Source organism: Nothobranchius furzeri, chromosome 1, assembly GCF_043380555.1.
Source record: "Nothobranchius furzeri strain GRZ-AD chromosome 1, NfurGRZ-RIMD1, whole genome shotgun sequence".
Lineage (NCBI taxonomy): Eukaryota > Metazoa > Chordata > Actinopteri > Cyprinodontiformes > Nothobranchiidae > Nothobranchius > Nothobranchius furzeri.
In genome coordinates this window covers 87,016,310-87,030,676 of record NC_091741.1, presented here as the reverse complement: position 1 = coordinate 87,030,676, position 14,367 = coordinate 87,016,310, and the positions used below count along the sequence as shown (strand labels likewise).

The 14,367-nt window shown below is 39.6% G+C and overlaps 1 protein-coding gene across 5 annotated transcripts in view; it reads left to right on the top strand.

The window, feature by feature from the left end:
* Window positions 1-14,367, top strand: part of diaph2 (diaphanous-related formin 2) — a 562,944-nt gene that overhangs the window by 343,513 nt on the left and 205,064 nt on the right. For all 5 annotated transcript variants that reach the window (XM_054740030.2, XM_054740029.2, XM_054740031.2 and 2 more), the window contains one exon: window positions 11,031-11,132. In XM_054740030.2, the coding sequence (XP_054596005.2) occupies window positions 11,031-11,132 (102 nt within the window). The remainder of the gene's footprint in view (window positions 1-11,030; window positions 11,133-14,367) is intronic.

Here is a 14,367-nt window from a genome sequence, read left to right as displayed (position 1 = left end):
TCGGGTCACAGTGACAGGACACGCACTGTCACAGACGCATGACATTCTGTATCAATCTGTCCCCATGCTGATATTCTGCATTCTGTATTCTGAGCTTCAGGCTGTGTGTGTGTGTGTGTGTGTGCGTGCATGTGTGTGTGAGTGTGCGCGTATGTGTGTGCGCATGTGTGTTTGTGTGTGTGTGTGTGTGTGGGGGGGGGGGTCTTGTTCTGTGTGAAAACGAAGCAGTACAAGTGATAATGCTGCAGGATTTCATAATTTTATCCTTCTCAGCAGCAGCACTGCAGGTGCTCTCCATGTCCAAAATGTGAGTAAGCAAGGTCCTTAGTCAACTTAAAGTTGTGCACATTTTTCCGCTAAGTTTTCTTTCATAAATCCCAAAGTTTGCGTGGAAAGTTGCTCACGCAGTTTTCTGACCCCGTTTTGTGAGTAAGCAAGCTTGATAAATGAGGCCCCCGGTTCTTTTCTGCAGCCTTCAGTGGGTGAAAGGTGTGGGACATGAACATGTCACCAGTCCTTCACAGGGCCACACACAGAGACAAGCTATCCTTTACACACACTTAGAGCTCATTTAGAGTCACTGTTTAATCCAACAGAAATGTCTTTGGACTGTAGGAGTAATCTGAGCCATCGAAAAAAAATATTCATTTGTTTCTGTAAATTTTTATAAATTGAAAATGGTGAGATTTTTTATCAGGCACATTCATGCCACCTAGACTTTAAGAAAATATCATGAATTTATTTTTCCTTTGATAAATATATGTTGACTCAAGTACAGTTTTCCATAAACATTCTGCTATGGTCTATTACTCAGTATTCTTTTAAAATGTAGTTAATTCAGTTATAGCTTTAAAAAAAATCACTTTTATACTTTTGATCAGTGTACAGCCTTTCATTATTTTTATGGATCTACTTTGCTGCTTTTACACCCAAATGTCTCCACTGAGAACTCTACTGCCTAAATGCCTTTTCTATCATTTTGTTATTTACATTTCTAAAAGTCCAATGCAGTGCTTCATTTTCACATACAGAGTTATGTTAATTTAAGTTTTAAGATAAGGGCGTGGCAGTTGAGCTTTGCCAAATGTAACATTGGTGACCCTTCAATTACAAGATATTTTCACTTACATAGGCTCACAAATTCCAGCGCCATGGCTACCCCGCATCAACTAGCACCACGGCTGGAGACATTTCTTGGGCAAACACTGCATTCAGTTTATCTCAAATCATCAGAATCACACCATTATTAGTATTTTTAAAACGTGCAGATACAACACACTGAAAAAAATCGAATGGTATCTAGTTATATATTGTAGATTGGTAGACTGATTACAATATTAATATCTCAAGGAATACTAAAATTCCAGACACAAGGTGAATCTCAGCAATATCTATTTAGAAATCAGTTGGACGTTCAGCTCTCCTACAAGTCCAGAGCTAGCACATGAAGGGTGCGTGGGCATCAACATGACAGGATTTCAGGGTTGATGCAACTAATGAGATTACTGTAATTGTTCAACGTATATAGATTTGCATTGGTAATTAAAACTTATTAAATGTAAAATGGTTTTGGTTCATTTTTTTAAACAAATCCAGTTGCTTTCTAATCAGTCATACATGATGCATTTTAATCCAAATGCACAAGCACTACATCTCACAGTACACAAGTGTTGCGTGCTTTTGGCTTTGCACTCCTTTCCGTCACTTTGCCATGGCAACAACCTTTCCACCAGGTCTCACAGGAGTTTTTGGAGCTAGCCTTGCTTGTTATTATTGTTTATCTCTCTTGTCAATCATCCACATCACCACCATGCTCATCCATATGCATGACCCCCCGTCATTACAAGTGGCTGCTCATTGGCTGCAGGGCCTGCCAGTGCCCATGCCAGCCTTTGTTCGCTGCTGTAACAGGTGATTGTAGCAGACTGGCACATTGTTGGGCATCATTCTCATAGTGTAAAAGTGCACATGTGGGACACAGAGATAGGGATGTTGGATTAGAGCTTAAGCAGGAGAAACAAGTCCCCCATGGGCTTAATTGAGGTTTATTTTGGCTCACACACTACATAGCACTTCTGCATTAAATGCAAATTTAACAATGAAATGTAAAATGCATCATGCAGATTTGGTAGGGCTGGAAACGTAAGACGGGAGCAAAAGGAGGTTGAATAAACAAAGAAAAGGCAAGGGTAGAGGCAGGGTAAAGAAGGACAAGATTTAGCTTAGTGCAATATCAAATAAGCTTCAGAAACGGATGGCTAGGACCCAAGGTACATGTGCTTTGGACTCATCACCAAGCAGCTCATCTCAGCCAGAGGGTGTTGGCCAGGTACACACTCTTCATGTTGAATATTGATTAAAAACATGTACATTCACACATAAGCACACTCCCCTTCTGTAGTAAAGGCGCACCCATGAGGGACTTAACGCACAATGCAGCACAACAGTTAAATTTTGATTATGTGCAGTCCACTCAGCTTCTCCTTCGGCATGCTGGGTGCTCTGTTTCCATAAGTGAGTTATGAGAAAGAGAAAAAAAAAAACTTCTGTTTTCATTTTGCAATTCTGTGTCTGTTTCTATGACAGATGGCACATCAATCAAAGAGACACTCTCGTACAGCAGGCTCCACAATCAAATTAATTTCTATTACTGTTTTGCATGCTTGCTCTCTCCCTATTTGATTGACAGTCTCATATGCTGGCTTTGTATTAAGATGACTATATTGCTCTGGAGGGATATTCACAAATGAGGACAATTACAGCAGAGTGCATCCACTTTTCTCCACCTTCAAAAGTTGCCGTCTGAGGAAGTGTTGTGCATGCAGTTTGCCATTATGTTCTGGCTGATGGTATTTCCATTATAATGCAACATGTTAGTATATTTATTCAGATATTCATTTGAAGTTCAGTGTCAATTAATATAGACAGTCTTGTTTTCATCCATGAATCCCCAAGGCTGACACTTTTTGGGCGATGCTGGGTAAACTTTTGGTTTGGTTGAGACAAAAAGTAAATATCCTTTGTTTGTTGTCTTTGGCAGTTTTTCATTTACCAAATCCCAACCTTCTGTTTGCATCCTTCCTGTATTTCAATCTTGATTTGCTTTCTTAGTTTTATTCCTAATCCTACTTTACACAAGTGCTGAGGTGAGGACATGAACTAACTGAATAAATAAATAAATATTCCACATTTTAACGACACATTTAATGTCACACTAAGTATGTCAGGTAACCCAGCCCAAACACTCAAATTAATCCCTCCCAGATCCTGCTCTCAACTGCGTTTGGCTCTCTCTCTCAGAGCTCTTGTCTTTCTCTTAGACTAAAATTCTCATTTATTTTAATACGATTTTAGAATCTGTCACACTCAGTTTGTTGCCTGTCAGTCTTTCACTGCAGCTTCGCTAACAGCGAGGTTGTGATTTGGCAGGGTGCAAATTCTTTCGACTTTGCAGAATCTATGGCTGATGGTTATTGTTTAACTTGCTTACATTTGTTTTTTTGTCTCTTTCTGTTTGTGCAGGTTTTTTCGTCCTTAGTAAGTAGGGCTGCAGTGTATTTTCTTTTAATAAAACGTATATACACTCTACATCAGGTGTGTCCAAAGTGCGGCCCTGGTGCCATTTGCAGCCCTCGGAGTGAATTTACGCGGCCCCCACTAGCACCTTTAGAATTGCGGAATTAAGTTTCTCCTTCAGGCTGTTGTTATAAATCCATATATTTTAATAGTTTTTGTTCAAATGCTTACTAATATACACATAGTTTAGATGTTTTTGAGCAGAACAAATGAAAAACATAAAAGGATGTTTGCATTCTTAAAAAAATAATTGTTGTGGCCCGTGAGAAGTTTTAACTTCATGATTTTTGCCCTCATCTTAAAAAGTTTGGAAATCCCTGCTCTACATGTTAGACGTTATTTTACCCGCAGTTCTATTTTAAAACTGTTGTCACAAAGCTAAATAAAGTTACTGCAAGAATATTTGTCAAACATGTATCATTATCATAAACAAAATCTGCCCAACGCTCTTTAATTTCGTGATAAGAGCCTTTGTGTCTGACTGATGCTGACTATAAAATACTATTATTACTACTAAATTAGTAGTAGGGAGCTTTCAGTGTCTGCTTTATTAGGTGTGGTGTGCAAAGCACCGAAGAGTCTCCTCCATTGATTATCTTGTTATTGATTTAAAGTGAAGTCTTCACTGATTTGCCACGAGCCGTGCAGGAATCCTGCTGAGGTGTCACAGCAGGAAGACGGCAGTCCCTGGTTGCTTTTCGCCACAAAGCATGGACAGAATACATGTTTTTCTGTCTCTTGAAATAGAGAGAAAAATCAATTAAAAGGCGAAAATCACATCTGTCAGGCATGCCGCAGATGTGGCTTGTCTTCTGTCTTTGTTAGATTTATGATAAGCTGCTCAGATGTAGGAACAATTTATTCAGTTCATCCATCAGATATTAGAGATTCATCTGTTACCTTTTTTTAATTGAACTTAGTTTAACTTGGACTTTATTACTTTTAGAATGGCTTTCTCTCTAGATTATATATAAAGCAAGACATAGCAGTGTTCTCCAAAAGGCTTCATTTTCTCTGGCTCAAACATTTCAGAGAATTGTTCTGTGTGGTGTGAGAACACTTTAAAAGAAATTGTGAAAAATCGTTTACATTTTACAGAAAGAAAACATGTTTCTAAACTGAATTTTCCAAGATCTCTTGCACTACAGTTGCACTACTCCGACATCAACAGTGGTTGATTCAGATCCGGTACTATAAACAGTTTGATCAGGTGTATGGCCAATGCTAACTCAATACCATCCTGTTTTAACTTGGCATGGATTCCCAGCTGCTTTGAAACTGAACTCGATTCACGGGAAGCTGGCTGACAGCAGCAGAGATCAAAGTCTGGAAGTAAAAGCCCTACAGATACTGTCATCCTCTACAAATGTTTACTCAACCGTATCCTGTATCTCATTACTTTCCTACTCTTTTACCCTCTCAGCTGCTTCGTTTCCTCAGGTAAAGGGCTGTGTTGTGATACTGAAATAACTGTAGTGCATTATAGCTCCATGTAAATGCAGCTGCACTAATCATGAGGGAAAAGCAACAAGCTGAATTTATTGTTAATCCCCCTCTTGAGTCCTGGACCTGCTGCACATAAATCCATAAGAAATCGACTGAGCGTTCTGTGTAATAGCATTTTAGTCCATTTCAGAATTGGAATAATGATCGTAAACAGTTTGACTCATTTGTTTGTGATATGGTCATTCTGTAAGTTCAATATTAAGGCATTTGGGCAGACAGGAAAGCTTTATGGTTTCAGGCACTTTCACACAGATTGGAAATGTGTTATTGAGTTGCTGCTGTCTAAGGTAGAGGTTCATTTAGAAATATGTATTTCCTAAACTCATTGTATGAAATCTTGATTACACCTTTTACACTTGGAAATACTCACTCACTGGTGTGTGTGTGTCCGCCCTGAGACTGGGGGATCATGGTCAAATCCACGGCCGGGCTCCTAAAGGGATACCAGGCAGCTTTTTCCTATTTCTAAATAATTTTCTTGAGCCACCCATGTGCTAAAATGACCCTTTACAGCAGGAGTGGGGAACCTGGTCCTCGAGGGCCGGTATCCTGCACGTCTTTGCGCCAACATTTTTGATTCAGTGGTTGACCCATCTGTTCAGCAGCTCATCCGGCTCTACAGAAGTCCGTTAATCACCTGCTGATTGAAATCAGGTGTGATGATTCAGGGTTGAAACTAAAATATGCTGGATAGCGGCCCTCGATGGACCAGGGTTCCCCACTCCTGCTTTACAGGGTTAATGAAATGTCACTAAGACCCCACTTCCCTCTGTGGCCAGAATACAGGACTTGCATCTTCAGAGTTAGTAGGCCGCGTCCTGCTGGTGGAGCTGCAGTCTCCTTCCAGCACGTTTCCTGCATGTTTTAGAAAATATCGTGAACACAGCAGATTTGTTTGATCTAGTGTTGAGCTGCTCCTCTAGAAGCTAATGAAGGCTGAGGAGACATTTCAGCTGGTAGGTTAACTCACAGCGAGGAGATGAGTTTCAGTTTTGGTTTAACCACAATAATAGACACTAGGGGGGACTAACAGCAAGTAAAACTGCCTAGAATCGCTTTAAAATGGGACCCAATGCCGCCCCGCTTGACACTCACCATTAAGGGGTTTGATTAGGGGGTTGAACCAAAATAGTTCATGAGCGCTATTGTGTATGCAGCTCACCACTCCCCCACGAAAATGGGTAAAATGCAGAGAACACATCTCACCACTGTGATGACTAATTATCATTATGTTTTTTTTCAAAGCAGATAGTTTTTTTTCTGTAGCTGACATTGCTTTATATCCTTTTTTGTTAGTCTTGACCTACAGTATATATATTAGAGCACCTCTGTCTTCAGTTGGTAAGGTAAATAAAAGTGTGTTTCTGTGATCACACTTTCAGTAAGCTCTCCGTAACCGCTGTGTGAGAGTGTGATAGCCCATTGAGAGGAGTCTGGCCCAGCATCATCACCAGTCTCCCACTTTACTAAACATATGGCACTGCCTTTGTGTCAATTGCACTCTGTGGGGCTTCTGATAATTAACAAGATGACAAACAAATGAAATGATGAGCACAAGGTGGGTTTGATTTTCAGCCACATTCTTTTTTTTTTCCTCAGCAGTTCCACTCACCTGTAGCACTGTACAGCCTGTAGCTGTATATTTGTAACCAAAAGGATACCTACCCAACAACAAATACTTTATTAACTGCTGGAATTTGCAAGAGTTGCTGATACACATACCTCGACCATGTTTCCCAAAGAAAACCAGCAGTTTTTCTTTGCATGCAATGACCTATACTGTAGGGGGTTGTTGTGTGAAATGGTGAATAAATTAACCAATGAGACAAGAGCTGAAAAAACGTGTGGATCAACACCCACTGCATCTCGACAGCATTGGATCGTTCGACTCCTTTACATTTTCAACTGTTGGGTATAGCAGCAATTACTGTGAAGTTGAGAATTACAAAACGAAAAACACGTTTATACTTATTTATTTATCCTGATTAAATGGTTTCACTCTGTCATAAAGACAGTCTGATTGGTCAGAATGCCTCTATTTCAACAACTATACTAGTTAACTGATTCAGATTACAGCTACAGAATTATTAAGTAAAATATATCATTATTATTTTAAACACTATTTGTATTTTCTCATAGAGATCCACACTGAACACTGTCCAAACCATGCTAAACTTAAACTTTGATTGTTCCTGTTTGTTAATAAAGATAGTGTCCCAATTAAGAGTCCCTTGTTTAATTAAATTAATTAATTAGCCAAAAAAATCACCACAGTTGTGTTGGATGACTGTTTAGCTTCTGTACTGATATTTCATTCTGAGCTGGTGATATTGTCAGGGAGCTCTTTTTACTAATCCAGCAGCTAATTATACCTCCGCTCTTTCCCATTTGACTGTTTTTACCCTTTTGGACTATTACTTATTATGCATTTGCATAATCTTAAATGAATCTGTGCCGAATGAAAGTTGATTCCCAACAAAGCTTGTATATGTCAATTTTAAAGCATTCAGTTTTTAACTGCACATGAAATCTGCATGTAGAATCAAAATGAAGTGTTTTACTTTCAGAACTGCTGTATGCTAATTTCCCAGCAGGTATGAAACATTATTAACTAGAGTTTATTTAGTGAAAGTCTACTAAATAATAATTAACTACACCAGAGCAATAAAGAGGGGATTCACCACTTATACAATAAAAAAACTGAAATAAAAAAACTGATTCTTTAAAATCTCAATACACAAAAGTAGTTTTATTATGAATATGAGCAACAATTATTTCTGCGTCTGTTGATGCGATCAAAAGCATTTATTATTAAGGCACCACTGCTTGCTGTAGACACTAATTGGGGCTTTGGCAAAAGTAAGCAGCATTTGATTTAATGGTTGCATCCAAAACAAGGCTGCATGGCTTGCAGTATGGCTTACTTTTATAGTGCCGAATTCCCTGAGGGTATGACGGAGATGTCATCATTAGTGGGCGGTAGACTATGGCTGTGTTGACTGTGGTGGCTGCAGAGGTCTGTAACATGGTCAGCCAAGTCTGTGGCCCAGTAGCAGCGTCTGGTTGGTGTTTTTCTTGTCTAGGCTTCCATCTGCTCACGTGATATTGCACCAGTCAGCTCCTGCTGAATAAATTTGAGGAGCTAATGAGCAAGGAAGCTCTGCAAAGACCTGGAAAAGGGCACCTCTTTCTCTTCTTCTCCTCTGAGAAACCGAAGGGAGGAAAAGTCGCTGTGGTCAATTTTATTAACTTGGCTGACCTTAGCACAAACAATTAACATTTACTGAAAATGCATCCCCTCCCATTATCTTCCTTATCTCCATCTTAATCTTCAACCTCCCCACCACTAATCACATCTTGTTTTTTTCCTGCTTGTAAAAGTTCTATCAGGCAGTAGCAAATTAATGACAAAGCCTTTGTAAGCATTCCATAGACAATTGCAAGGTGATGCGCATTCTGCAGCAGAAGGTCGACTATCTGAAGGTCCCTGACATGTTTGGTAATTGGCTTAGGGCCACAACTCAAACAGTCAAAAGCAACAATTACCAGCACTGATTGTGCGACCGGTCTTCTCAATTTTCTGCTCACTTATCAGCAAACTTCAGAATATTCTCAATGTAGTTTTGACAAACATAAATATGAATAGTGGTGATGCTGGGTTGGTCAACAATTTGAAATCTGTCAAGATGGAGAGACACTCTGTAGAAATATTTGGACATTGGTTTGTGGAGTCCACCATTGGTTGGTCATCAATTGTAGCAAAACATTTTAATTTTTGCACAAAAGATTTTTGTCATTTTGCTGAAAAAAATAAACAATCAAGAGGTACTTTACTGTCAATTCATATGCTTAGTTTGTTCATCAAAATTTCTGAATAATAAAACACTTTTTCATAGTATAAGAGTATAAGCTAATAATATTTTGGTAAACATGTTACTGTGTTTCAAAATAAATATGTGCATTGTTCATAAAAAATAACTTATTTGATTTCTTACTTATTACATGCAATACCAGATATTTCAGCCATTGTAGCGATAAGGATTAATTACATATATATTAAATGATCAATAAGATGTGATGTTCCATATAAATATGAAATATCAATCTGATTGGTCATTGAATGTTTAATCAGAATACTTTAGTTTATTTGACTTATTCAGGGAACACAGTTCACATTGAATCAGACAGAGTCAAGTCTATAGTTTATAACAAAACCTTCAATTCTGTTTTCCTGAACTAAATGATTGTTCAGGACAAAGTATGAATGGAATAGTGGTCGTATAGATAACAGACGATGAATGGAATGATGGAATGTGAGCTAGATGTTTTAGCAAAACCTTCTAAGTATCTGGGAGGTAGCTGTGAAGTCCGAGTGGTAAAATCAGTTTGACTGAATGGTTTAATAAACTATTGATTTGTTTATAAAACCATCTGGCGCAATTTGTGCCAAGTCTACGCACCCTTGTGTGGAGATCCCCAAGCAATCCAGGGGGTCAGGAGGTCGAGATGGACACAGCCGATGGTGTGGACCTCTGGTACCGAAACCCGTAGCCAGCTCAGAATACGACCCTTCAAGTTTGGGTTATCTTCAGATGATGGCAGGAAGCTGGAGTGTCTATTTTACGTCTAAGGTTGTCCGGTGACCCTTGAAAGAGTTGCTGTGTCTGAATTCACTCACAAGCGTTGCAGAGCGACTTTGACCTTGGGGTCAAAAGATAGGATGGTTCCAGATGCCTACTCACCGGTCGGCCAAACGAGGATGCAGCTGGAGAACTGACTAGATTAGGAAGCGATCCCTGTTTTTATCAACTTTTGTTTATGAATTTTGCCAATCAGAATTTGACACATTTAAAAGGCATTACCAAAATTCCTCAGAACACCTCCAGTCAGATACTCAGAGAGTGTAAAGGGATCTGTGTTCTTAACAGTTATGTGAAGCAAAAATGTTAAACATTAATAATAATCTTATTATAATGTGTTGGATAGAAAAACAGTAAATCAACAAATACTGATCTGGTGTAATTTAAGATCTGAAATGAATCATTGCAGGAAATATAAACATTTTAACACATCACTGATTAATGCATACATTATTCATACACCTTGGGATTTAACAAGAGGTGATTGTATGACACTTATGCAATTATCACGTTTTAAAAGGTCATTTATGATTCAAGGAAGATGAACTTTATTCAGAGTGAAAGTGCAGAAAGTCATGTCTTCTGCACGGACCGTGTCTTCCAGCACTTATTATGGCTAACTTATTTGGTTGCAAGGTCGTAGGTCCTTGCTTTTCTTGTTTGGAGGCCAGACAGATGTAATGCATCCCTGAATGTGTGGCACAGTGTTGTGTCTGGAAATTAAAGGTTAATTTCTGGTCATTTTTGATGTACATACTTGACCTTTAGGTACGCCACATTCATCAAAATTTCTGAATAATAGAACACATTTTCATGGTATAAGAGTCTTTTGCTAAACATGTTACTGTGTTTAAAAATAGGAATGAGCATTGTTCATAAAAAATTACTTATTTGATTACTTACTTATTACATGCAAAGCCAGGTAATTCAGCTTTTTTGTTATAATTGTGATGATTATGGCTTACAGCTTTTGGAAACCCAAAATTCAAAATCTCAGATAATTAGAATACTGTGAAAAGATTCAATTTTCTAGACTCAAAGGGTCACACTCTAATCAGTTAATGAATCCAGAACACTTGCAAGGGGTTTCTGAGCCCTTATGGTTCCTCAGTCTAAGGTGAATTGCTGAAATAAATGGACTTCTGCACAGTTTTAAATTTCTTTGCATTTCACCTGTAAGTATGTTTTGTTTTTTGTGCTTTTTTCCCCCTCCATAATATTTGTTCTCTGTCTATAGGATGTTTTGGACCTTTTGTAGAAAGATAAGTAAGTATTAACAGTGGTGTACATGTGTTCTGTCATCCATAGAACCTGATAAAGAACCTGCCTGAGCAGAAGGAGCTGAGTGCTCTTGCGGAGCTGAAGAGTGAATATGAAGAGCTGGTGGAGTCAGAGCAGTTTGGCATTGTGGTGAGTATTACTGAGCGCGACCTTTCTGGCATTTACTGTTAAACATTTTACAAGTGTCTGTGTGTGCTTTGACCAGTGATGTGACTAATAACTGTAAATGATATTGTTACACTTTATAGAGCTACAACTCTTTAAACAGACAGTTGTGTTTCAGTCCAACAAGAGTCAAACAGCATATACTCTTAACAAATGGTGTTAAATCCTGCTAACACTACTTCTAAATGACAGAGGCTTTTGTTAAAAAAATTTAAATAAAAACTGTCCTTTTAACTTCAGCAAATAATAGTTCAGTCATTTTTGATGAGGAATCAGCATCAAGAACTTTGTGAACATCGTACTTTGACATCAGCTGTCAGTGTTGTCTCATGATAAAATCATAGCCCCAGGCTATGACTCCTGTCTGTTTAAAGGTCTTTGAAAAGTGTGCAGCTTTAGGCAAGCAGCCTGGTGATGTATCCCAATCCTCCTATCAATTTACCATGAAGAGCTAAAGCTCGCTCTCTCTTGCAGATGAGTGATAAATAATGCTGTGGGTGAGATTGTAAACTTGGTTTAAAGTTTTAAAAAGTTGCCTGTAGTTTTGGTTATCAAAAGCTGCTTTGTTTATGAGAGCTGTGAGACAGCAGTGAGCTGTGAGACAGCAGTGCTGTGTGAGACAGTGGTGAGGTGTGTTGCACGAGTGAGGGGGGGGGGGGGGGGGGGGGGGGGTTAAGGTGCAGGTGGAACTGCATCATGAGTCCCTTCATTTTTGTTTTGGTGATGGATATGCTGACAGATGTTATTAGGCAGGAGTCTCTATTGACTATTATGTTTGCAGATGACATAGTGATCTGTAGGGAGAACAGGGTACAGGTAGAGGAGAAGCTAGAGAGGTACTGGAAAATAGAAGACTAGTTTCAGCCAGACAGAATCCATGTGTGTAAAGGAGAGGGACACGTGGAACGGTGATGTTACAGGGAGTAGAAGTAAAGAAGGTAGATGATTTAAAAGGAACCCAGGTTACAAAACCTTGTGGTTCTTAAAAGATAAATGTTTGTATCAGTTATATTAAAGTGGTTTAAAACACCTTCTTGATGTCTTCATTTTCATAAAATTTGTTTAAAATTGTTTAACTTGTAGGTCGCCATTGTTGTTAGTGTCGCAATGCACTCTATCGCAGCCAGACGATATTACCTCGGGTGCACCAGCCGGCTCTGGGACCCCGTAGGGACTGTTCAGCGACGTCAACATGCCATCTGTTCAGCCCTTTCAATTTGAACCAGAGTGAAGTATTAATGAGGACATCACTGACAATGTTTCACAAAACGAGCATCAAAATGAAGATCAAGAAGTGTGGGATGAAGCAAGAGCAGGACAAAATCGGTGGTGCGTGTGCAGCAAATGCGTCTCCATGGTAACTGAGAGGGAGAGTGTTTGTTGTCAAGAGCTCACATTTTTGTCAGCAGAAGTTAACGGTAAGCTATCGTGTGGTCAAGCTTATTCAATTATGAATCATTTTGGGGAATATTAGCATCCAGAGTTGTTGTGTGCTTCTTAGATGATTAGGATATTCATTTTTGCAAATATTATATATTTGGAGAACACTGTATTGCTACACTTACTGCTTGTTTTACTGATGGGAGAGGTGAAAGTTCAGCTTCATCCATGATGAGTGGCATGTCCGATGGTTTGCCCGACATGACAGAAGCTGCAGGAGCGGGTTGTCAGCTCAGGAGAGCGTCCAGGGTCTCTTGTCTCTCCGAGGGCGTTTAGGTCGGTAAAGCATTTAGTTTCTGCCTTCTCTTATACCCAGTCACTCCGGTGAACTCTTTAAGTAGTTGTGGTCGACTATGAGCCTCAAACACATCAGGAGAAAAATGTTGGGAACACAGCCACGGATCTTTGGAAACTTGTGTCCATCCACAGGCATCTTCCCACTGCTTTCTCCTCTTCTTGCCAGTGGGAAAGCTGTGTAAACTCACATCACTCCCCTTGTTTCCCTTTGACTGGAAATTACATCCAAATGCAGTACAATGCGGCATTTTACTTAGTTATTAATACGGTGAGCACGTAAACAAACACTAGCGTCAATAGCTATTCTTCCAAGTGCAACCCAATGTACGTCATCGCCCCCAGAGTGCATTGCGTGCGGAAAACATGGCGTCCTACGCATGTCCAAAAATGTACTAAATATTACAGATTTATTAATCAAACACAATATTTTGTGTGTTTCTAATAACATAGTTTGGTACAACAGAAAACTTGTGGCTTATTAGGGCATACACGTCCTCATAGTCAGAGTTCCTTTTAAATACTTAGGGTCTATGGTCCAAAGAATTGTATAGTGTATCAAAGAGGTGAAGACGTGTGTGCAAGAAGATTGGAACGGGTGGAGAAAAGTGTCAGGTGTGATTTATGATTAAAGGATTTCAACAAAAATAAAAGGAAATGAGGGCTGCACAGTGACTACTGCTGTTGCCTTGCAGCAAGAAGGTCCCAGGTTCAAATCCCAACCTGAGGTGTATCTGCATGGAGTTTGCATGTTCTCCCTGCACATGGGTGGGTTCTCTCTGGGTTTTTCCTACCACAGTCCAAACATATGACTCTCAGGTTGATTGGTCTCTCTCTAAATTGTCCTCAGGTGTGACTATGTGCATTAGGTGTGTGTGTGTGTGTGTGTGTGTGTGTGTGTGTGTGTGTGTGTGTGTGTGTGTGTGTGTGTGTGTGTGTGTGTGTGCATGGCTGTTTGTCCTGTGTGCCTCTGTGTTGCCCTGCACAGAACTGGCAAGCTGTCCAGGGGGCTGTGAGATTGCTGGAGATAGACACCCCCCCCCCACCCCCCCCCCACCCCCCGCATGACCCCCATGACTGACCAGGCATAGCTAAGCCACATACATATTCAAGCTAAAGCTCACAATTAGTTACAACTGTAATTACTTATGCCATACATTTGCTGAGTGAATACCCACCATTTTATGCAGCTGAAGAAAGGAGACGGTACCTTTAATAACTTTACAACAAGATCACAGAGCTACACCGTATACTTTCACACAATGCATGTTCTGTCAGACCCAAAGGTTGCAAACATGCTCTGTCATAATTCTCTTTGCTCACTGAAAGCTTTTGTGTTGCATCTTTAGAAGATGGAATTAAAAACAAAAGGTGGCAGTTCGCCTAGCGATCTCACTGATGTTGTGATCACATACCACTTTACTGATGAAGCTGCTACTTATTGCAGATATATCTTTTATTCCCC